Genomic DNA, 26,022 nt, shown 5'->3' with positions numbered 1-26,022 from the left:
AAAATAGGAGCCAAGACATGAGAAGTTGATCTTGAACTTCCCAATTCAGAAACTCGAGATTGAAATTTAGTGCAACTTTGTCTGCATCACTGAAGAACTGGGGAGGAGGTGGAAGATCTTGATGAATCTTTGTAATCTATTTCCACGAATGGCCGCAAAGATCTGTTGTTTCCATAGAAGACAATTGTAATCATTAAGCGTGATTGAGATCGTGTGATTGAAGTAGACAGTCGCATCTTCTTGATCTTTAGTTCGATTTCTTGGAGCTGGAATTGAAGCTCCTTATTGAGCAGCTTGAGAGCTTGAGTTTCAAGGACTAATGGTGGCCATGTTCGCCATTAACGTCGGTCATGGCTCTGATACAATGTGAGAGGTACTCGACCTCTTAGCCATTGAAACCGAAAAGGAAAAATAGAGCAAAGAAGAGAGAAAGAGAAGAAAATAGAAAGAAAGAAAGAGGAGAGAAAGAAGCCTCTATTAAGTTACAGGTTTGATATATACATGACAATCAAGAGTAACTAACACCTAACAGACTCAACCAACTAAAGACAGTTGGCAGCTAACCAAACCTAACAACTAACGATTTGTACAAACTCCTAACAACATGTCCTAATAGTACTCGACATTTCACAAACACAAAATTATAAACTCCTTCTCTTATCTTATTTACTCGAACAACTTAGGTACATATGAAATTAATACATGCAATAACTTGGTTCATATTTTGATTCTTTATTTTTTAGATTGGCTAGCACGTTCTACATACATGAGATCATTAAATAAATATATATAAAAATCTCATCAACTTTTAAACCCAAAGCACCGAATGAATTTAGGAGAAAATAACTGAGATAATAAGCCCTTGTTTTCAATTGGGGTGATAATCATGGGATCTGTAAAACCAGCCTTCTCACTAAGCTCTTCAAAGGAGTCAACAACATTCTGAAGCCTAGCCACAAACTCAATCAAAAGTGAAGCAAATGTAGCCAGAGACAAGGCACTCGCGCTCTGATATGTCTTGCTCTCAATATCATCATTATGATTACCCTCATCACCATCATGATCAGTAGTAGTACCATTAATATTATTACCAAATGACAAGGGTAGCGGCCACGAAGTTTGTTTGGTCAACACAAATATTTGATCATCTTCTGACGACGTCGTTTTAATATATTGTTGATAATGATCAGATTTATGATCATGATCCTCCTTCTCATCCTGATCATCATCGCATGTAATGTTATAATTAGTCCCCAGATTAAGCACTGTCTCGCTCAATGACTTAAAACCCAGCTTCCCAAAATTATTATGATCCTTAATATTAGAAATGTTTTGGAGTTCATGATGAATAGTAGTATTAGCTATTACTCCTCCAATTTCCCAACTCTCTGAGTTGACTAAAAGATAAGATCTTTGATCAATCTTCTTTTGGAGCTGCTCTGCTGCTACGTGAACCTCATGGAGTATGTCCCCAGCCTTGGCCCCAAGTTTCTCCATGTTCTCAACCTTGTTTCCCAGTAGACGAAGGACTTTGGCACCTTCTGACCCAACCCTTTGTAGCTCACTACGAAACACTTGTCTTCTCTCAGCTGAGGCCTACATATATATACACACACAATCACCCACTGAGTTCAAATTTATATTAAATATATGAGAAATAGTAGGTGACCTTATGTGCTAGAAAATTCTAGCTTTTATTTTACAAAACAAATTTTACTATCATCTATTAATTTTTTAGATAGTTGTTTTGGGTTTTGTATGGGGCTTGGCTCAAATTGTTAGAAGTTTCTAGTTAATGTATGAATGACTAATCTAGACAATTCCAAATTTTATAGGGTCAGTGATGACTCTTTAGGGTTCTGGTCTTTCATTAATTGTTGAAACAGATTGCATTTTAAAGTACACGTACACAAATACAATACTTTTTCAAAACAGCTTCATTCACTCTTTACTAATTTATATATATATATATATATATATATATATATCTATATCTTTGAGGCTCCTATATATAGTTATTAGAAGGTGGATTCTGTCATTGTTAATTTAGCTAAATATATTAACAATTATATTGGAAGGTAACAAAGTTGTGACCTTGATAGTGATACTATCAGTCATGTGAGCATTTTTCCATTGTATTATTGGCTATATGCAGCCTTGATTGATCAATGAAATTTTCATTCTATTCACAAAAAGAAAATTACTTATATGGACCCCATATAATAATACAGCATTACCTGACTTTAGGTAATAATATCACATGTCGTGTTGGACGATGCATCCTCCTAAATGCTCATACCTCCTTTCAAATTATATAATTCCTTTTTTTTTTTAACAAAAAAATCTTTAAAAAATTTTGAGAAAAAGAAATCAATATAGATACTTTATAATGCTTCTTTATTTGCAAATGATTATTTTACTAATTGTTGGTCATTAGATATTAAAGTGTTATGAGTTAAATGTTTAGATACTTTAAGTAATATTTCTAATTTATTGATCAGCTAAATTTAAAATACTAAAATTAATAACTTAATTATTAGGTTATACATTAGTAGTGATTCCCAAAAAACAAGAGTCACTCTATTCTCAACTGAGAAAATTAGAGAAACGCAATGTGTTGTATTTTTGGAAAATTATCACCTTAAAAACATCACCAAGTCATCCATATCAATAAATTAAGGTACTCTTCCCTTATATTTAAGTTTCTCTTTTCTTTGAATCATCAAGAGTTTTCTTTAAATTTATGTTTATATACTTATAATTATATGTAATATATTTGTCTATAAAATTAAATCATAATATTACATATTTTATAAATTAATGATAAAAAATTCTAACTAAAAAAACTATAATAATTTTGGAGAGTGCATAATACACTTATTACCACTACATATATCGTCATCAATATGATGATCTTAAAATGTTTTAGCTGTTGATCATTTTTATTTTATGATGTTGTGTTTATTGTAGTAATAGTATACATTTTTTAAAATTTTTAAATATTTTGCTATTACCAAAAATAGTGTTCTTAAAACTTGGTACAAATATGCTCTTTTTTGTGTTTTGTTTTTTCATAGGCGCAACAAATTTTTTTAATTTTATTTTGATACTGTAAAATATTTGGTTTTTAATAAAAAATATATTGGAGGTCCACTTTCAAACCATCTCCAACTATATCACTAAAAATTATATTGCACCAACATCAAATATGATGGTATATTTTGTTAATATTTCAATTATAATACTAAAAATTATAACAAAAATAATATTTATTATTAAAATATTATTTAACCCATAAAATAAACCAATTCCTAAATTTTTTATACACATACATAAAAAATATATATAAATATATAACATTAAAAAAGAATACAGTGATTATAGCCACTGTATATATATACATTGCACTATAGCTTATACTGCATAAATGTTGTAGGGGTGTTCATCTTTTAAACAGTAATTAATTTTGTTATTTAAGTTTGTTAAGTTTACTTTATTATGACTTTACAGATGAATCTTTCTTTTTGGATCCTCTTTTTGTACTCTATATAAGACCCTCTTGTACCGTGCTTGCTCTTTTAAGAAAAATATGATACACACTCTTATTTTCTCTGTCTTAGTATCAGAGCCACAACGACTCTAATGGCATCAGATATCAGTATAGGTTCAACACCATAACAGCTAGGAGACTCAACCCTTACAAACCAAAATGAACCATTATCATCCTCAATACAAATTAGGACTGGTTCATCCTCTACAGCCGGCTCTATTTCATCAAATTTCCCTTCTATTAACCAAGTAATCTCCATTAAACTTGATGATACAAATTACCTGGTATTGAGAATGCAGATACGAAACATCATCATAGCTAATGGATTCAAGGGCTACATTGACGGAACCATTTCACAACCACTGTAATACACAAAGTCGACGTCATCGATGGTGAATCCAAAGTTCACAAATTGGCAGCGCTACAATTAATTGATTATGAGTTGGTTATATGCATCTCTTTCAAGAAATATGTTGGGACAAATTGTGGGTTTCACCACTGTTGTGCAAATTTGGATCTCATTGGAGCAAATGTGCACTGCAACGTCTTTTGCTCGAATGTCAAAAGTGCGGATGTCTCTACAAAATCTCAGAAAGGAAGGTTGGTTTTCCTTTGCTTATCTTCAAAATTAAAATCTCTATGCAATATATTAGCCTCTGTTGGAGAACCCATTTCTTACCTTGACTATATAACCTATCTATTCAATGGGTTAGGCCCAGAATACAATGCATTTGTTTCCCCAATCTTAACTAGTTCTGAAAAAACCCACTATAGAAGAGATTCACTCATTATTTCTTAGCTATGATGCATGTTTGGACAGGCAAAACACCGCAGCTACTCTCAGCTCCCTTCAAGCCAATTTTTCCAATCTTCAACACCTTAAATCCACTACCAAAAACCCACTTAGGCTTCCTTATCCACCAGTAAACCCCTTGCCAAACAGACTTCCTTACCTTCATGCTCTAGCTCCTTGTCGACCTACTGCTCTGAATAGGAGTCACCAACCTTTTTTCCCCATCACCTCACAACTGACCCCTTATCGCCCCAAATGTTAGATTTGCTTCAAACTAGGCCATACATCGCCCTATTGCTATCCCTACACAAATCTTCAATTCACCCCTTCACCACTACCTTCTATACAATTCAATGCTTATCTAACTCAGCATACTAATTCACAAGCTTTCTCTACTGTTTTCTCTCCATACCCAACTCAACCATTCACATCTGCTCCACCCCCCATGACCTTCTCCTTCCCCCACCATTCATGACCTCAACTGGTACATGGATTTGGGTGCCTAAAACTTCACCCCTGACCTCAATCTTTTGGAAGCTTCTCAGCCATATCACAGAGGTGCTGGGAGGTAAACTTGACACAATTTGAGAAAAAATCATTAGCAGGTAAAGTTGGATATGAAAATGGTATGTTTTCTCCAATCTCTAATGTGGGTTATGTAAATTTACCTGCTAATGATTCTTTTCTCAAATTTTTCCAAGTTTATCATTCTCCTTCCATATCCAAAAATTTACTTAGTGTCTCTAAGCTTTGTCAAAATAATGATGGTTATGTTCAATTTTACCCTCATTGTTTTTATGTCAAACACCAGGTCAGCCACAAACTCCTTCTCACAGGTCTTCTTGATCAAGGGATCTATCGTGCTTCTCCATCTTGTTTGCAACCTGCCTCTTCATCATCTTTTATCCAGCTTCTCCTATCTTCCAAATCAGATTCTCACTTCTGGCATTCTCACTTAATTAGGCCATCCCGCTAGTGAAACCATGTCTAATGTTGCTTCCATATGTAATTTTTCTTTTTTCAGAAAAACATGTTAGTAGTACAGTTTGTTCGACTTGTCAACTTGGCAAGTCGCACCGTCTTTCTTTTTCTAATTATGTATCTTGAGCTCAATCGCCTTTTGAATTAATACACAATGATCTTTGGGGTCCTTCCCTTGTTACCGTAATTTTTGGTATTTATTATTTTGCATTGTTTATTGATAATTATTCTCGCTTTACATGGTTTTTTTTACTCAAAACTAAAGATGAAGTATTCCAAGCCTTTCTTACTTTCAAAATAAGGATTTCAACTCAATTTAATGATCAAACTAAAATAATATGTTCAGATTGGGGAGGGGATTTTTGTTCTCTTTCAACTTTTTTCTGCTCTCGTGGCATTCTTCATGAACTTTATTTTCCTCATACTCTACAACAAAATGGGCATTGAACGCAAAAATTGTCATATTATTGACACGAGTCTCAGTCTTCTAGCTCATGCTTCCATGCCCATTAACTTCCAACCTTATGCTTTCTCTATAACAGTCTATCTCATCAATCGTCTCCTCACTCGTGTCCTTATACTATGCAGTCCATTTCATGTTTTTTATGACAAACTTCCCTCTTATGCTCATTTTTGTGTTTTCGGTTGCGAGTTTTTTCCTTTCTTGTGCCCTTACAACGCCCATAAACTTGAATTTCGCTCTTTCGGATGTGTCTTTGTTGGATATAGTAGCCAGCATAAGGGCTACTTATGTTTTCACCCCTCCACAAGTCACCTTTACATTACTCGCCATGTTATATTTAATGAACATACGTTCCCCTTTACTTTCTCCTCTTTTATTTCCTCGCGTGTTACTTCCCCTCATACTCTTATCAATTTATTGCATTTTCCTTCTTCAACTATTACTCCCACTGTCCAATCTCTCTCCCTGTCCCTTACTCCTATACCTAATACTTCCACTCACTCTCCACTATTAGCTACTCCTTCCACTCCACACACTGTCTTCCCTTCTCTCTCTCCCTCTTATTGAAACACTTTGACTCCTTCTAGCCCTCCCCCTACTATTCCATTAGCAGTAGAGTTGCATGGTCTTCTTGAGCATGCCACTAGAACTATTAATTTACATCCCGTGGTTACTCATGCTAAAGTGGACATTCATAAGCCCAAGTTATTTTATAGTGTGGCTGGAAGTACACCAGTTAAACCCTCCTCTTTTAATGAAGCATCCACCAATCCAACTTGGCTTTGAGTTATGGACAATGAGTTTGTTCCTTTGTATTCCTAACGTGCTTGGATCTTGCTCCCTCTTCCTCCTTGTTCCAAAGTCATTGGCTGTAAATAGGTATACCATATTAAACTAAATTTTGATGGTGCAATAGATCATTACAAGACTTGCCCTGTTGCAAAAGGCTTTCATTAGACTCTGGGTTTGGATTTCCATGAGACTTTTAGTCTTGTCATCAAACGAACCACTAAGTGGTTGATTTTATCTTTAGATGTATCTTTCCACTGGCCCATCCAACATATTGATATTCAAAATACCTTCTTTTTTCACGGAAACTTGACCGAGACTGTTTACATGACTCAACCAGAAGGCTTCATTGATCCTGAATCTCCTAAACATGTGTGTAAGTTTTCAAAGTCCCTCTATGGTTCAAAATAATCTATACAGACATGGTTTTTCAATCTTAGTATGACTCTTTAAGAATAGGGTTTTCATGCTTCAAAGGTCGATACCTCCATGTTTATTTACAAGTCTAATGGCAGCATGTTAATCATCTTAGTTTATATCGATGATATCATCATCATGGGCTCCTCTTTTACCCTTCTTCAATCTTTGTTGCACTACTTACATACCAAATTTACGGTAAAGGATCTTGGCTCATTACATTTTTTCTTGACATCTAGGTCCATCGCTCTCCCTCAGGTCTCCATATGTCTCAAACCAAATACATACGAAACTTATTAACCAAAACAGGTTTGTTGGATTCCAAACCCGTCCATACACCCTTATCTTTCTCTCTCCTCTATCCCTTCATGATGGTTCTCCCCTCACGGATGCCACTGAATATCGAAGTCTCATTGGTGTCCTCCAATATTGTATATTTACCCATCCCGACATTGCCTTTCTCGTAAATAAGCTTTGTCAATTCATGCACTCTCCTACCACAACTCATCTTCAACCTGCCAAGAGAGTCTTATGCCATCTAAAAGGGTTAACCCACCTAGGCCTTTTGATTCAACCCAACTCTACTCTCAATCTTTATTGCTTCACTGATGCAGATTGGCTTCCTACCTAGATGATTGCAGAAGCACTAGTGCTTACTGTATTTTTTCGGTTTGCATCTCATCTCGTGGTCCTCATCAGAACAAAAAGGCAAGCACTGATTCTGAATATTGAGATCTTGCCAATGGTGTTTTGAAGTCTCTTGGATCGAAACTATGTTAACTGAACTTGATGTTTCACTACTGGCAGCCCCAGCTATGCATTAAGATAACATGAGTACTATTCACCTCACATCCAATTCGAATCTCCATGCTCAGACAAAACACGTCGAAATTGACTACCACTTTATTCGAGAACATGTTTAACGCCTGTCTCATGCCTTCACTCCATCATCTGAACAACTTGTAGATTGTTTAACCAAACCATTAGTCACCTCTCGTTTTCAGGAGCTTCATAACAAACTCATTGTCTCCCCAGCCCAGTGAGTTTGAGGGGCAATGTTTAATGATAATTAATTTTGTTAACTAAGTTTGTTAAGTTTGCTTTATTTTAACTTTACAGCTATATCTTGCTTTTTGGGTCCTCTATTTGTACTCTATATACGATCCTCCTTTATCGTGCTTGTTCTTTCGAGGAAAATACAATACACACTCTTAAATCCTCTATCATCATCAAACTGCCCACACTGCACAAACTGTCTGGACTGCACCACACTTCAAAAAAATACAGTTTAAAATCCTTTGCAGTGCAGTTGTGGTTTGCACTTTTACCAAACCGCGCAGTGCAATATGGTTTGCAATTTTAAATTTAATAATTGCATTTCAAACCGCACTACATTATACATTACAAAGTTATCAATTTTTATATTATAATTTTTTTTCATAAACAAATATATGTGTCTATTATATTATTTTTTAAAGACAATTCAATATAATGACTTGATGGTTAGTATATATGTTATGATGTTTAAACTTTAATAAGATTTTTTTGTATTGTTAAAACTTTATTAGATTGGTTTTGAATTTCATTATAATGTTTAATAATGATGATAGTGTAAATCGCTCAAACTGCACTGCATCATACTACATTTTTGCAGTTTAAGATCTCATAGTGCGGTTGTAGTTTGAGAAATTATAAAAACCGCATATATAGTTTGATTTGAAAAAATTTACAACCTCTACCACCTGCACCACCCGCACTGCAAACACGCTTAATATGTTGCACTTATAGTGCTACATTGGAATGAAGATACTACTGCATCCTCAATTTTGCAGTCACATTGGACTTGCTCTCACTACGTACAATAATAGTATCCATGATAAAAAAAAAAAAAAAAAAAAAAAAAATCTAGAATTGCCATAAGGGCAAGTTCAATAGGTGTTGCCCTTAAAATGACTGTTAGACAAAATTTAAAATTAACCTGATGTAGAAGAGATAAAAGTGTTGCCCATCATAAAAGTGTAATACATTAATTCATTTTGGTCAGTGTGGCTACTGCCCATGGTGATCCTATTTTTCTTTTTAACTTTTTTTTTATTCAAAAAATTTTAATTGGCTTAATATTACACCATAACCACTTAAGCAATCAAATTGATTGTTACTGTTAAAGATGGCCTAAAAACGACTATAGTGGTATAGAATGAAAAGACATCTATACGACATAATCTCCCATAATAAGATTTCTCATCACATATAAGTAGAGATGAAAATTAGACAATTAATGTAGAGGGAATGCAGTTACTACCCCCATTTCTGCTACCTAGGGGTGTTCATCCGATCCAATCCGCACTTTTTTGGTCAAACAACATCCAATCCGCACTAAGTGCGGATTTCATATTTTGGATCCAATCCGATCCGCATAAGAGTTTAAATCCAATCCAATCCAATCCGCAATAGTGCGGATTGGATCGGTTATTTTGGATCGGTTATTTTTTTAATAATAAATTATTTAATATTTCATAGAAAAAAAATTAAAAAAAGACTATTGGTTCTTAATCTCCAATAATAATCCATTTCCATCTCTATTTATATACAAATCAAACCAATATACATATATATATATATCAATATATATGTACTTATCTTTAGATTTACACTAAAATATATATGTATCTCTTACTAAAATAACTAAGCTAGTATACATATATTTAAATTTATGTGTATGTGTCTATGTGAATAAGAATTATTTTTCTTGTGTTTTTTATTATAAAATAAATAAAATGCACCAACTCAATATGTTACTAAAAGAAGTTTGTGTTTTTTTTTATTAATATATATTATATATTATAATTTTTTAAAAATATGTATAATTAAGTGCGGATTGGATTGGATCGGTTACTTTTTGAGGTCAAACAACATCCAATCCGCACAAGTGCGGATTTTGGATTTTTCAATCCAATCCAATCCGCACAAGTGCGGATATCCGCATTTTGCGGATTGGATTGGATTGGATCGTGCGGATTGGATTGGATCGGATACTTTGTGAACACCCCTACTGCTACCTATTTATGCTCCCATCTCTGTCCCATCCCCATCTAGTTACTAGCGGATTTGGAGTAAGAGAATACCCATCGGTTAGGGAGAACTATAGGGTATCCATTAAGGTAAAATGGAAAAAAATTAATTAAAAAAAAATTAAAATTTAAATTAAACAAATATTCTCACAAATATTAATTATGCCTTCATAATCCATAGAAGATAAAAGACAAAATTGGCTCAAAATTAAAAAAGAAAAAACAACATAACCCAAGAGGAGATAAAAAATAAATATGTCTTAAAGTTTTTTTTTAAAAAAAAAAAACAAAAAATTCATAACCCAAGTATCATATCATAGTCTCATACCTCTCAAGTCTCCCAACAAATTAAAAATTAAATAAAGATGAAACTAAAAATCAAGAAGAAAATATCTTTATATTAGTAATTAGATCTTCATAATTTAAGCATATGATATATACTTTTAATTAATTATGGATGATAATTAATATAATTTTGATTATCAATGATATATATATTATATATACGTTAAGAATAAAAATGAAATTATACATATATCGAAGTCAAATATAGTGTGGATAGTATTATCTCTATTTTTGCTTCGGGTATTAACATAATAACATTATCCCTCACCACTACCCCATTAACCACCAAGATGGGAAATTTCCGCCCCATTAAAGGCGGATCCCCTTAATTATCCATCCACGCCAAATAAATTTTCATCTCTACATATAAGGCATGTTAACTGGTTTTTAATTTTTCTAATTATACTTAAATTTTAATTTCTTCTTAGTTTTATTTAATTAAACAGGAAATTATTTTTCTAATTATTATCGAACTAGCACACATCGTGAAGGAATAGAAATCTTAAAGAAAATATAAATTTTATTTTCTTATTCTTTCATCTCTTTCCAAGATTTTGTACATTGTTTTCCGTTGAAATTAATGCTTAATATTAAAAGATATAAAGTTGATGAATAATTTAGTACAAAATTTTAGGATTTAAAATAGAAAATATAAATTTTTGATGATGCATTTGGATGTGGAAATATGGTCTTTATGTAATAATGACTAGATCTAGTTTCTTCCTTATGTAATCGTTTCAAATTATTATTCTTATATATAATTTCCACCTATACTTTTCATTATTTATATTCCATGAGTACTATATGGGGACAAGGACACAACCACACTAGATCTCCTCAATCCGATTTCTGACCTTCTTCACATCCAAATTAACACAGATCACTTTAATAATATATATAGTAAAACCTACATAAATCCTATCAATTAGGGTGGTAAAACGGGTTTCGACACGACACACGAACACGACACGAATTTTACGGGTTAGAGTTGGGAAAATTAGATACGGGTCAAAAACGGGTCGATACGAAATAAAAACAGGTCAAACACGACACGACTCGCTTAACACGAATGTGACATATTTGACACGATTTTTTTAAATATAATAAAATAAAAATTAATAATAATAATAATATAATTATATAAAAATATATATTTAGTGATTCAATGTTAAGTTAAAAAAATTTAAATTTAATTTTTTTTAACATGAAATTAAAAATATTTTAATTTTTTTAATTTTTATTATATATATAACAAACTATATATACATAAATGTATATAAGTTTTTTAATGGAGCTTAAATTTATTATTTTTCCACTACTACAAAATAGGCTATTCCCAACGGTTTAGAAGAGGGTCAATTATGGGAACCGTTGGAAAAAGTAAGTGGAAGTTTTTCCCATCAGTTTAGCACTGTAGCAAAAATACTGTTGGGATAGTTTTTGCCAACGGTGAATAACCGTTGACAATACTAAATAGATTTTGTTTTTAAAAAAAAATAGTTTATCCCAACGTTTTTTAACTGTTGGGAATAGTAAGTACACGCAATGGTTTATAACTATGGAGAATAGTTATTATACCCGACACTTATTAACTGTTGGAAAAGATGTATTTTATGTCTAATTAATAATTTATTGAAAAAAAAAATTCGGGACTGAAATTTGGGGCTAAGGCTGAAAATTTCAGACCAATACCCAAAATCTCATCTCTCTATCTCTCGACAATAACCCTAAATTTCAGACCAAGACTCTCTCCGACGAGCTGCTCACCACGAGCTTGGGAGACGACGTCAAGGACCTGCGGCCTCGATCCGCTTCTCCCGCTTCTCCCGCTTCTCCCGCGTCTCTTCCTCCACCAGCGTTAACGACGGACGACAGACCAGCACCAAATAGGTGTTGCGGTATACCTCTCTCTCTCTCTCTCGGATTTAATGGCACCTCTCTCTATTTATGGGTTTCATGAATGTTTTACACACACACACATATATATATATCTTCTCTTATCATCGAAAATGGTTGTGGCGGTCTTCCTCGATTGAGTTGTTCCTACAGGTTTCTTCTAGTTTTATTTCAAGTATTTTTATTTACTCGATGATTGTCGATTGTTAGTCTTGGTCAGTCGTTTCAAATTTCAATCTGAATTTTGGTCCAAACTTATCATATGGCATCATGGATTGTTTGTTTACCAAGAAAATTGAGTCGAACAAAAAAGGAAGTGGAAGTAGTTTAATTACCGAAAGAGTAATTGAGTGGAATTGAAGGATAATAGGTTTATAGTCATCTTCCAGCATTACAACACCTTTGGATAAAATTTGTTTCAGTAATTCAGTTGTACTGTTAAAATCGTCTTGATCTTTATATATTATTTGGGGAATTGATTTCAAATGTGATGAAACGATGTTTTCTTTTTTAGTATTTCTCTCTTTACAACATTACAAGAATAAAAAAATTCACTCTCAAATTTACATTTCATATTTTCTGATAGAAAGTAATAATTTGTGTTGTAATAATTGGAAATTTATTTATTTAATTATTAGGATGATGATGATGTTAAATGAATACTATGTTTATGCTGAATTGAATTGATTCTCAAAAATGGTTAGCTTTTTTGGCAGAGGAATCGATTGGCAGGGGACTCTTCTCTTCTGAGTATTGAGTACTGAATGATTTATATATACTTGTTTGTTTTGTGGCTCAATTGTTTGTATATATCAAAATAATAATGAATGATTTATACATACTTGAATATTTTTATTACGATAAAAATTAATGTCAAACTTTTTGTTTGTTGAAATAATTACTTGATCATAAATTTATTTTTAGTAAGGGATTTGGGTATGCCACCTAGGATGGAGAAGAGATCCAACTTTTACATTGGTATTATATGATGTTGTTGGAAGACAACAAAGAATTTAACTTCATTTTAAGTTTGATTAGTATAGTTGTTTAGTGTTTCTAGAGATGGAAAGGAAAATTGTCTACGCGAGCTAGTAACCTTCGTCGTATACCATTTGGTCCACAAAGTTTGTAAACTTAAGCTTTGATTATTAATTGAAAATTGATTAACAGTGGCTACCATACCTAGGCGAATATGCCAATGGCTCATTAATTATGGATGAAGACATGGACAATTGGATACCACTTTCATTATTATTAATAATACATGAATATAATTTTCTCCAACTTTATTTTTGTAGGTACACTACAACTTTGGTTTTGATTGATCTTTGGTGTTTGAAGAACGCAAAGCAATTTTATTAGATTAGTTAGGTATTATTCTACAATTTTAAAATTCTTTATTTTATATTTTATTAATATTAGAAGAGTTTGAATATCTTAGATATTCATCCGTAGTGAAGTAGGTTCTGCGATTATTTATATACTGCGGTCGGATGGGTGATTATTTTTTAATTGTTTTTTGTTGTTTATAGTAAGTGGTTTTTTGTTGTTTGGATATGGACTATGGACTATAGAGTGAGATAATGAGATTTAGAAAGATAATTTTAAATAAGCAAGTTGTTTGCCCCTGGTACATTGTTATTATTACATTGTTGTTGTTATGAAAAAAGTTCTACCCATACCCTACTCTATTACATAATGATTGGTATTAGTAATCTTATTAGTTGTTTGATTGTGTTTAGCGAACACTGGATGGTTATCTTAATCCAAACGGGGTCGCAGAGTGTAGCATTTCTAGATTCTAAAAACAAAACCATTCGTCAAGATATTAAAAGATGTGTTCAAACGTATATTCTAGTAGTTCAAAGCTCTAAACATATTGCTCTAATTTTCATTAATGTATTATTAACTTTATTATTTATGTGTAGTGCTCTTGAGAGATACTCCCTTGAGAAAAGAAACTGACGGTCTCTAGCAATAAGCTTCACTGAGTACAGATGTCCTGAGCAACCAGATGGCATCCAGTGTGGTAAAGACACTAATTATTTTCACAAATATTAAAGTTTTTAAGTACTTTTATTATGACCTATTAAATTAATGATTTGTTTCGTTTGTTGCAGTTTAAAAGGAACATATCATCCTCTTACACTAACAAAGAAATCAATGAAATACGTGACGAATGGGCAAAGTATGTCATGCAGATGATAGCAGCAGGCAAATGACTAATAACATAGAGTATGATGACCAATGATCGCTCATGGATGATCCCCATGTGATCTAAGAAAATGATTGATAGGTTTGACATCGATCTTAGTTACTATTGTCTTGCTTTTTTAGTTTTTAGGAAGTGATCTCCAGCTATTTGATTAAAGTCCCAAGTGACTACTTGGAGACTTATTTTGTTCTTAGTATACATATTTTTAGATATTCAGAAGATATTCTACAAAAGATTGCAAAATGTAAAAACTTAATTGGATTTCCTTCTTTTGTATTGCATTACTAAACTTTGATGGCATATTATGATTTTCATGAAGCTTTAATTCTTTTGAAGAGTGTTAAATGTATGAATTTTCTTATAAAAATATTATTATTGTTATTATGTTTTTTCATCATTGTGTATTGGAAATCTAAATAATAAAAATACAAGAGGAGAATTGAATTAATATTTCTATTTTATACTTTACTTCATATTGTTTGACGGTTTATAACCGTCATTTTAAGTAGTGTATTTTGTTAGTTATAGTCTGACTAAAGTCTTTTCCAACATTTTTTAACTGTCATTTAAAGTAATTTTTTGCTACAGTTATAAACCGTCATTTAAAGAGGTATTTTCCATCACGGAAGTCTTTCCCCACGGTTATAAACCGTCATTTAAAGTGACTTTTTCCAACATTTCTTAACCGTCATTTAAAGTAACTTTTTGCCACAGTTATAAACTGTCATTTAAAGTTCCGCATTTTTATGACACCCACATAGCCAACGGTTTTAGGAACCGTTGGGAAATCATATAAAAGACAGTTATAAACCGTTGGGAATAGCCCTTTTTGTAGTAGTGTTCTCTACAATTCTAGCTTTAATAATAGCAAAACGGGTCACAGTGGGTCGACACGAACACGACACGATTTTTTACGGGTTGGGTTAGGGTTGAGATAATTAGACACGAGTCAAAAAACGAGTCGACACGCATGACACGAAATATAAAGTGAGTCACATAAAATATGACACGAACACGACACGATGACACGTTTTGCCACCCTTACTATCAATGCATTCATAACTAATTTGTGTTTAGGGCAACTCTAAAATTTATATTTGGTATTAAATCAATATTAAAAGTGTACTATTTTAATATTAATTTTTTTTTACATTTCAAACTATAACATTAAAAATTACACTAAAAAATATGTTATTTAGTATTATATTATTTTATTAATATAATATAAGTTTTGATTATAAATACATTATTTAATTATTTATTTTATTATATAAAGTGGTTATTAAATTATTAAAAAGTCAAAAAAAAAAAAAATAGAATTGCAGTGGTCTACAGTATCCCACTAATAATAGTGGGACACTACAAAGTAATGTTTAGTGTTTAGTTAGAGTAATATTATGTTAAAACTCCATTATTTTTAGAATTTTACAATCCCATTAGAGAAGCCATTCTATTCACTCATGAAGAGAAAAAAAAAAAAAAAAAAGAGAGAGAGAGAGAGAGATTTATATGAGAATTTCCTTTCTTCCTCTTTGGATACATGTTTAAAAATTATTGAGCAATTATTAGAATAGTAGTTATAAATTTAATAATCACATTTTATTTTTAAATATTAGTTGTAATTGGATATAAGGGAAGGATTATATATGAATTTTTTATTTTTTATTGGACAAAATATTTACTAATAACATAGAAAAATAGCATTTGTCCAGTAAATAATATTTAAAGTGAATTTTTTTAGGGGGTGTGTCTGTAAAGTTTTAGTAGTTACACAATATTTTAAATACAAAATGAATTTTATAATGTTGTAAATACAAATTGATTTTTTTGACACGACATAAAATCAACACAAGTTTGGGAGGCACGAGCATGACAAGGCATGAAAAAATATAATTTGGGCACGATACGGTACGAAAAATATAGACTTAAGTACAACACGATCACGACTAGACTGAAACACATGAGCACAAATAATCTAGCCCGACGGCACGACACGCTAAAAACCTTATAATATGATAAAAGTAATAATAATAATTTGACTATCTATTAGTAAATATATAAATTTTAATAATTATAATAAATATTTAACATAATTTTTGCAACATATTATTAAAAAAATTATATAAAAATAATTAAAAATATATATATATATATATATATATATATATATAAAAACACATATCGTTTAATAATTATTTCATTAATTGTAAAATAAAATGTAGAAAAATAGAGAACGAATATGAGCTCGTCTAAGAAAATGGAATTGGCCCAAGTAAAACTTGGCACGAATCCGAGTAAGCCATGATTCATTATAGTACTACGATCACTTGACATGATTTATACTTTTTTATAGCACGACACAGTACGACTCGATCACTTGACATAATTAATATTTAAAATATAAATTTTTTAATAATTACACAATATAATTATAATCAATTCTCATGCGAGTTATGAAAATTAAAAAGTCTAATTGGGACCATTTATAATTTCATGGTCAAATAAATGTGACAATATGTGTATAATTACCTCTAATATTACACATGAATCTAATTTCATAATTATTTTCTAGACAAGTCTTGACACTCAATTTTTATGAGGGCTAAACAGAGTTGATCCAGCTGAGATTTTTTTGAACTTTAGGAAAAAAAAGTTAATTATTAGACCATTGTTCTACTAAGGTAAGGTGGTATTTGGTAACATTTTTTTAATCAGTTTTTTGTTTTTAAAATTGAAAAAGTAAAAATATTTTTCAAAAATATAATCAATAAAACTGCTTTTACTTTTTAATTTTTTAATTGGGAATCAAATTTTTTTTTTTAAAAAAAATGACTTTCAATATTTTTTTAAACAGTTTTTCTTCTTAATCAATAATTTAGACTTTGACCAGACCCGGACCCAAATCCCCCCCACGGCCCTAGCGCTGAACCTAACCTCTAATCCAAACCAGAATCCGATCCTGAAACTAGACCCGACTGAAATAAAATCAAAAAATGAATGAGTATAAATTTTACAGAACACACTTTTGTTTTTTGTTTTTAAAATTAAAAAATAAAAGTGGTTACAGAACGCATTTTTATTTTTCAAAAACAAAATTTTTAAAAACAAAAAAAAATAAAAATTTTACTTTCATTATATGATTAAAAAATTAAATAACAAAAGTGCTACCAAACGACACATAAATAACCTAACTATAAAAATAGAAGAGTATAATCTAAACCCTTTAATACTTTCAAATACACTCAAATCTAACTTTTTTCAAATATATATATGAGTAAATATTATTTTGGACCCTGTCTTTTGCAAAAGTTACCGATTGGACCCTCTGTTTTGTTAAATGACAAAATAGACCCTGTATTTTACAAAATAGTAAAATTGGACCCTGAACTGATTTTTTGTCAAAATAAAATTTAATAATAATCCGATCTAAAAGTGTTATGACAAAACTGTTTATATTTTCTGTATCTGTTTATATTTTCAAGTTGGTTATATTAAAAAAAGTTGTCAAAAATTAAGCTCCGGGTCCTATTTGTACCATTTTAAAAAATACATGATCTATTTTATCATTTAACAAAATATAGGGTCCAACTAATAACTTTTGTAAAACACATAGTCCAAAATAGTATTTAGTATGCTCGCATAATTTCAGCTTCAACAAACAAAACAAAAACAAAATAAAACAAAAGCAAATTTACTATGAAATAAACAAATATTTAGGTGCCAAAACAAAACAAATAGTGATATTAAATAATCTTTTATGAAACTTCCAGGCATGTCCACACCCCATTCGTACCTTTGTTTTCATCGCGTGAATGGAAGGCACACGGCTAGACGACATTGTGTAAATAAATGCATATTTCTACTAATTATGTAATAATGGTATATTTTTATTTTTATCTCTATAAAATTTATACTTTTTATTAACACTACTATTCCTTTTAGTAACAAAAAAAAAAAAAAAAAAAACTAAACATATGTGGGTGGCTTGATTGGGCGTAACTGTAATTAAGAAAGTCCCCTAACCCTTGAATATATATTACACGTGTAAAGTTTAAGATGTGAATTTTTAGCGTTAGATAATGGATCTATCAAATATTTTATTTAGTTGAGATAGAATTATTTCTATGATCCAAAGATCCAATTAATAATCCCAATATGTTATAATTAAGATGTCATCTTTAGATCTAGATTTGAGTATGTCTCATTGTATATATATAGAAACGACAGAACATAATAATGATGATAATAATGAAGATTATTAGTGGTTGAGCATATAGCTGACCTGTATCTCGGAAAGAATGCAGCCATGAAGGGCCATGACAGTGAAGGCGCAGTGTCTAACGGCACCGCTCACTTTGACATAGTTTTCCCAAGGATATTGGTACATTCGGTAACGACCATGAGGTGGTTCCCATACTGCAAATCCTAGCTGACATTATTTGATTCATTGCACATAATGAATTTTCTCACTAAAACTTCATCACAATAATTAAAAGAATTTAATTAAACTCATTAATTAATAAAGTAGCAATTGTATATATATATTCTTTCTTCTTTGTTCTGTCAAATCATGAATATGTAGATGAGAAATTATTTGTGGGAGACAATGTTGTAGTGTAGTCATACCAGTGTTTCCTCTTGGCTTGAAGATTGTACCACAGTTCTGTAGCCCTTGTAGAGTGGGTCCTCTGCAGCTTGGTACGTAAGAATCTTGGAAGGTATTCTTTCATACTCAATGCACTCTAAGTACCCTTTTACACACCCTAAATTAATAACAAAGCATTGGATTTTGTTAATTAAAAATTAATATCGATTATGTGTGCTTCAAATGCATACATATAACATATATAGGGAATATGATTTTTATTATCCTCAAATCTGTATAATTTTATTTTGTTTCAAATTGACATCATTTTATCTACTAAATATTTCACTTATACTATTCTACTACAACATACTCATCATTATCACAAAATCCAAAATGATGGTAAATAATTAAAATAAGATTTTTCTATTTTGTAAATAACCTCAAAATTAGTTTATACAAATAATACACGTGCATGTGCATTTTGTGTTTTATTAACGAATGTAATTGGTCCTAGTACTATTAATATTTGTTTTTACACATCATATTTAACTTAATCAAGTAGTAAATTACTGTTTATTTGACATCTTTTTAAGATAGAATTAATACGTATCCACATTATAATCACTACTATTTCATTTTAAAATAGCTAGGTGGAAAGTCATTCCAATACATGTAAAAAAGAAAACTATTAATAACCCTATATATCATAAGATCTTTGTTAATTAAATAAATATTATTATTACTTTTTTTTTAATAGAAATAAATATTATTTTAGTACTGTAATTAAATTTATCACAAAATTAAATAATTAATATTGTTTCGATACAAATTAAAATTTATTTTATTCTATTTGTGTCCCTATACATTATCATTACTATAGCATTGACCTGTTTTCCTTCTTTTCAATAACATATTCATAGTTTTACAATAAAATAAAGGGTATTGTAATATATAAACGCTTAAATAAAAAAATAAAAAAAAAAGACTATTGACCTTTTTTTTTTCTTTTTTATCCTGTCTGACACATGTTTAGTTATTAAATAAACACTAAAAAAATATCTTTATACAAATAAACATAAATATCTTTAAAATTAAGTGTAATTGTAAACCTATTTGTCCCTCCAAAGAAAATCATTTAAAACAAATACTAATAAATGAACAAAAATATAGATAAGAATCTGGATATGGAAGATGTATAGTAAGTTAAATACACTCAAATATACACACAAATAACTAACTTTGACTCCATAATTAAGTGACATTGTTCTTACTTAAAAATATTAGATAAAATTTAAGTATGTATCTATATAGCCTTATTTAGTATATGTATTTTTGTTTTGGTTTTACGTTATATTTTATATACCCTTGTTTGAATTAGTTGATATTTAACAATATATATTATTCTATATTTATAATTTTAAAGTATTGTTATTAGAGTATTTTCTTGAATTTGTTGACGATATTCCTTCATGGTTAATATTTTGTTTTATATAACTAAATACTTAATTATACTAATAGTAATTTAAAACTCAACAAAATACACCATAAAAAATAATAAAACAATTATAAGAATGTTGTAGCCACACATAAATAAAAAAAAAATGTTGTAGCTACACATTTAGCTAAGTACTACTATTCATTAGGTAAACTTTGGAGTAATACTAACTTTGGAGTAATACTATAACTCTTCTATTGGATGTGTATTTTACTAAATAACTTTTACATCTGTCACTATTTTACATTAGTTATTGTGTTTGCTGTTAAGAATAACTTTATTAGAAACCATTAAGATATTTTTGGTTGAACTTTGGATATTTATAACAGCTTTAACCTACTTTCATCTTCTTTGAAAAGATTGTACTTGGACTTATTAATTGTTTTTTTTTTTTTTGGGATAACTAACTTTATCGTTTCTATTATATATAAATGAAAAGGACTATATTTCTTATTTCTTTTTTTTTTAAAAAAATAAAAAATAAAAAAGAAACTTTATTGTAAAACATTTTCAAAAATGGCCTCAACTTTTTGAAAAACTTTACGGAATTATTTTGGAATGTATCTACTGAACACATTTGTAGTGTAGTGTAGTGTAAAGTGTGTAGGTACCTTCCAAGGAAGAAGCAACGCCTTTGAAATTTTTGACGACCAAGGTGTGCAAATCTTCGCCAGACCAAATTGGAAATATACAAACATTAACAACGAAACAAACACCAGCTCCCAAAGCAATGAGCACCAATCGAGAAATTACTGCCTCATTGTACTGCCCAGTTCTATTCCCAGCAAGCATTAGTATACAGAACGTTATCACGAACACTCGGTAACCATAGTCATACGGCTTCATTGTTGGGTACAATCTCAAATACGACGCAAAAAATGCTGATGAAAAACACGCTACTATAATTAATCAAATATTAGAGCTAGCTGTTAAAGCCTAATGATATATAATAATAATAACAATCAATAATACTAACCTACTATAAATATGCTTATCACAATTACAACGTCACCCCGCTTCCCAGCCAGTAAAGACAGCTGAGCAAAGACGAAAGCCAGTATTGCAGCCATCAACGTTCCCAATCCACGATTAAACCCTTTAATCAAAGTGGCACCTGTGTAATTATAAATAATTAGATTATTGAAGAATTATTATTAATGGACTATTTATTATTAGTTACTTAATTAATTACCTATGCTGAACTCGAACATGACAATGACGGTGAGGATTGCCCAGACAGAGTACTGATCTATATTATGATAGGAATCTTTCCAGAAAATAAGCAAGGAAACTAAGGCCATTGCTAGGCCCATTTTCATGGCGTAAATGGCCTTTCTTGGATCGGTCCTGCCCATTTCCCATGCCTTACCGGCGAAATCAACTGAATCTTTCAACAACTTGTTCATCGTTTTGTTCATCGACTGGAAACACGTACAGCATCCCCATCTTCTTTCCTCATCGATTACTACGTCGTCGTTTATTCCCTTAAAGCTGCCCAAGAAGAGAAGCCTCTCTTTGCTCTTCTCTGCAAAATTATGCCCAAACATTGGATCCATAGTGTATATATATATATAGATATATATATATGCTTTCTTGATTATCTCTTGCTCAGTTCACCAATACATTCTGCACAGAATAAAATAATTTGTACGGGTATTTAATAAGATCATCACTACTGCTATTTATAGAGTGAAACTTTTTTAAAAAATAAAAATGAAGACAATACTAGTAAAAAAAAAATCATTATTCGCGTATACTTTACCTTAGTAATTATCATCATTGATATTATATGGTGTGTTTGAAAGAAGATATTTATAATGGGAAATTTTTTCTCTTAAAACTAAAATACTCTATATTGGTAAAATAGGATAAGTGTTATAAATATTAATAATTATATGGATGTCCAAATCTTTTATTTATTACCATTAATTGTAATCAATATTCCTCTTTTTCTTAGTTTCCCTTTTTCTTAGTTTCTTAATATCTCACTCTTGTATTTGTATAAATAGGGGTTCACCCCATTGGAATAAACAACTCAGAAATTCTCATTCACTTTCTTTTTCTCTCTTCATCTTCTTCTTCTTTCTTCTCATCTACTTTAATTATTTTATATTATTTTAAAACACGTTATCAGCACGAGTCTCTGCCCAAGCTTCAAGCATGACTCTCTGCCCAAGTCCCAATATGAGTATCTTGTTAAAGTTCTTGAATTGTTTCAAAGTCAAAATACACTAAATATATATTTATATATATACTCCTCTGACTGAAACAATTTCAAGAATCATTTGGTTTTTTTTTTCTTTTTATCTATATATCTATATATTATATATGTATGTATATATTTTTATATATTTATTATTGATTTCATATATATATAATGTTCTTATCATTCATAATATTTACAATATATGTGTGCCTATGATATGATAGAGAAAATCTATATAAATTATACATATATATCCAGAAGATTATGTATCATCGATAAAATATTGCATATATCCTAAAGATTATGCATCATCGATAAAATATTGCATATATCCTGAAGATTATGCATCATCGATAAAATATTGCATATATCCTGAAGATTATGCATCATCGATAAAATATTGCATATATCCTGAAGATTATGCATCCTCGATAAAATATTGCATATATCCTGATGATTATGCGTCCTCAATAAAATCTTGCATATATCTTGAAGATTATGCAAACATAATATTCATTATATAGTTGATGGATATATAATGAAAGAGATGAATACATATTTATATATATGTTCTTGTATTCTTTGAGGACAATGAAAAGTAATCTAATATCGATATACATTTTGACAAACATTTCCTGAAGTAAATGTTTTATATTTGTCAAAAAAAAAATTGTATTTATGTGAATACAACTAAAGAATCATTGAAAATGATTATTATTGATGCAATTTTATAGTGGGTTTTGAATACCTAAAAAGAATATTAAGAAAATTGCATTGAAACATCAAAGTATAAGAATAACAGTGAGCATGACTAATATTATTTAAATACATGAGACATGTATTTATTGTTCATCATTCACTGCAGAGAATGATACGAATTGAATTCAACTACTTTTAAAGATTGTTTGTATTAGTCATGTTACTATACATTGTTATTACTTGCAATGTTGGAAATTATTGCATGTGACATATATTAAAGATCAAATTTTGCATACATCTTGGAGATTATGCAAAAATTGTATTCATATATTCTTTGAAATATTGTTAAAGAAATTGTTGAGTAATTTCTTTTTATATATGACCAAGTAATAAATTTTTAAGAAATTTATAATAATGTTCTACTTGTTCAACGTCATTCCCCGAAGTGAATGTAATGATTTTAAATAATCAATGGCATTGTTTGCTACTCAAATATTTCCAGAAGAAATTGGAAACAACCAAAAGATGAAATACCACACACAATCAAAGTGCATGAAATCTATATATCATGTGTGGGATTGAATAATAGTAGTCGCGTACCTGTAGTACGGACACACTTATAATCAAGATAAAAGTATACTTGATTATTGAATAGAATGTGAATTGTACAAATTTATTGTACATTTAGAATATTTAAATATCATTCCCTAAAGAGAATGAATAGACATGAAATTCTATTTCAAAGAATATAGATTTCACATATATTGGCAATGCCAAAAGCAAATTAATATATACATATTTTATTATTTCTTGAAATCAATAGTTTCAAACTATTGTTAGTACAGGATATGTATATATATAGTTACTATATAATTCAGTTTGCATATTCCCAGAAGTGAATATATCACTTACTAACATTTGTTAGTGATCCAATATAATCAAAGTGATAAAGAATCACAAAATGATTATTTGAAAAGCTTCCTGAAGAAGTCTTACATACAATTGCTACTTGGAGTAGTAAAATATATTTGTATGTACCTAGATGTATAACTTTTATCTAGTTATAAAAGTGATAAGAAATAACTTGTTATATGTACTGGTTGTACATTTAAATATATAATATATCAAGTCATGATAATTAGACTGATGAATAGTCTATTAATAAATTAGACGACTTGTTAAAAAGATACCAGGAAAAATGAATGATATATTATGGTTATATCTATTTGACCATTACAATAACATGATGAAGTTGTCATGTATCTTTTAAATTATACACATCATTGAATTGATGATAGTGATTCCTGAAGAAATATAAAGTTTGATAAACATAATAGTGACTCCTGAAGAGTGTATATGTTTTGGAGAATAATATAATTATATTACTCGTGTATATAAAAATAAAACTTTTTATGATTACTTATATGTTGTAGTGATTTTACATTACCTTGTGAAAGTTTCATTGAAATACAAATTATAGTGAACCTGAAGTTCATGAATTGAATTATTTTGACATGATCAATTATATGCAATAAATTGTCAAAGAATTTGACTAAATTTTGTTGAAGAACCAGAAGATTCTTCTCATTGTTAATTTATAAGGCTCAAAAGAAGAATGTGCATATATTTGCACATAGAAAATATTTAAATTATATTTCCTTAACAATCTTGAGCTATTGTTAGATTTTTATTGCATAGTTTCTTATCGATGTGATAAGATTATATAATCATGCATTTACAAAATGTGTAAATTTATGTATTTCTAATTATACACGTATGACTCATTCTTAGAAATGAATTAAGTTCATAAGGATTGAACTTGAAACTAAAGTTTATTGAACCTAAAGTTCAATGTCATATAGTATATATGAGTTTAAACAAATATTGATTCATTGTGATATATTGAAATCCCTACAGGTGTATTAATATTATTAGATATCACAATTTTTAAAAAATCTCTCGATCAGGGGGAGAGAAGCAGTTGGGATCGATGATAATTTTTGAAAAATGATCCTTGCACAAAGTATATAAGAACAATATAGTTCAAAATGATATATACCAACTGCAAATCAATATTATTCAAAGTTGAGATAGAATGAGTTGAAAACGCCTGAAGCGTAAATGAACAATGTAGAAATTATTAATAAATGTTCATTTGATTTGCCCTGAAGTTGTTAAATCTAGAGGTACTCATGGAGATACCTTAATGTTATAAAGTATTAAAATGATAACCGTGATGAAAACGGTACTCGAAAAGACTCCCAAGAGAAGTTAGACATAACACATTTCATCATAATTGAATCCCTGAAGTGATTCGTTATAGGTACCTATAAATGATAAACATATTTTTCAAATATGTAATTTAAAGAGATCTCTATAAGTTATGTCAATATGGGAGGAAATTATCATTTATTGAAATTTTTGTCGACAATAAATATTGAATGTTTGCATATGCAATAAACTAACATGAGATAGCAAGGATCATGGTATTAGATTTGTCGAGAATCATCGACT

At 30.1% G+C, this 26,022-nt stretch overlaps 1 protein-coding gene and 1 long non-coding RNA gene across 3 annotated transcripts; one reads left to right on the top strand and one right to left on the bottom strand.

The window, feature by feature from the left end:
- Positions 1-641: 641 nt before the first annotated feature.
- On the bottom strand, positions 642-22,390 carry LOC115701538 (aluminum-activated malate transporter 5). Of its 2 annotated transcripts, XM_061102672.1 has the most exons (7): positions 22,366-22,390; positions 21,796-22,229; positions 21,580-21,717; positions 21,215-21,484; positions 19,147-19,283; positions 18,803-18,949; positions 642-1,596 (listed from the first exon to the last, which is right to left on the bottom strand). In XM_061102672.1, exons 2-7 carry the CDS (start codon positions 22,157-22,159, stop codon positions 802-804), a joined length of 1,851 nt encoding a protein of 616 aa, XP_060958655.1. In that variant the 5' UTR covers positions 22,160-22,229; positions 22,366-22,390; the 3' UTR covers positions 642-801. The 2 variants fall into 2 exon arrangements, with proteins under 2 accessions (XP_060958655.1, XP_030485215.2); XM_030629355.2 differs by lacking the exon at positions 22,366-22,390 and having other exon boundaries at positions 21,796-22,258.
- Positions 11,997-14,901, top strand: LOC115714636 (uncharacterized). The gene is made up of 4 exons (XR_009684088.1): positions 11,997-12,307; positions 13,604-13,676; positions 14,234-14,334; positions 14,426-14,901. It is a non-coding gene; the product is annotated as an uncharacterized LOC115714636 (long non-coding RNA).
- Positions 22,391-26,022: the final 3,632 nt, after the last annotated feature.

This window comes from Cannabis sativa, chromosome 8, assembly GCF_029168945.1.
Source record: "Cannabis sativa cultivar Pink pepper isolate KNU-18-1 chromosome 8, ASM2916894v1, whole genome shotgun sequence".
NCBI classification, from domain to species: Eukaryota; Viridiplantae; Streptophyta; class Magnoliopsida; order Rosales; family Cannabaceae; genus Cannabis; species Cannabis sativa.
Note: the sequence above shows the minus strand (reverse complement) of the source record. Positions and strands in the feature narration are given on the sequence as shown.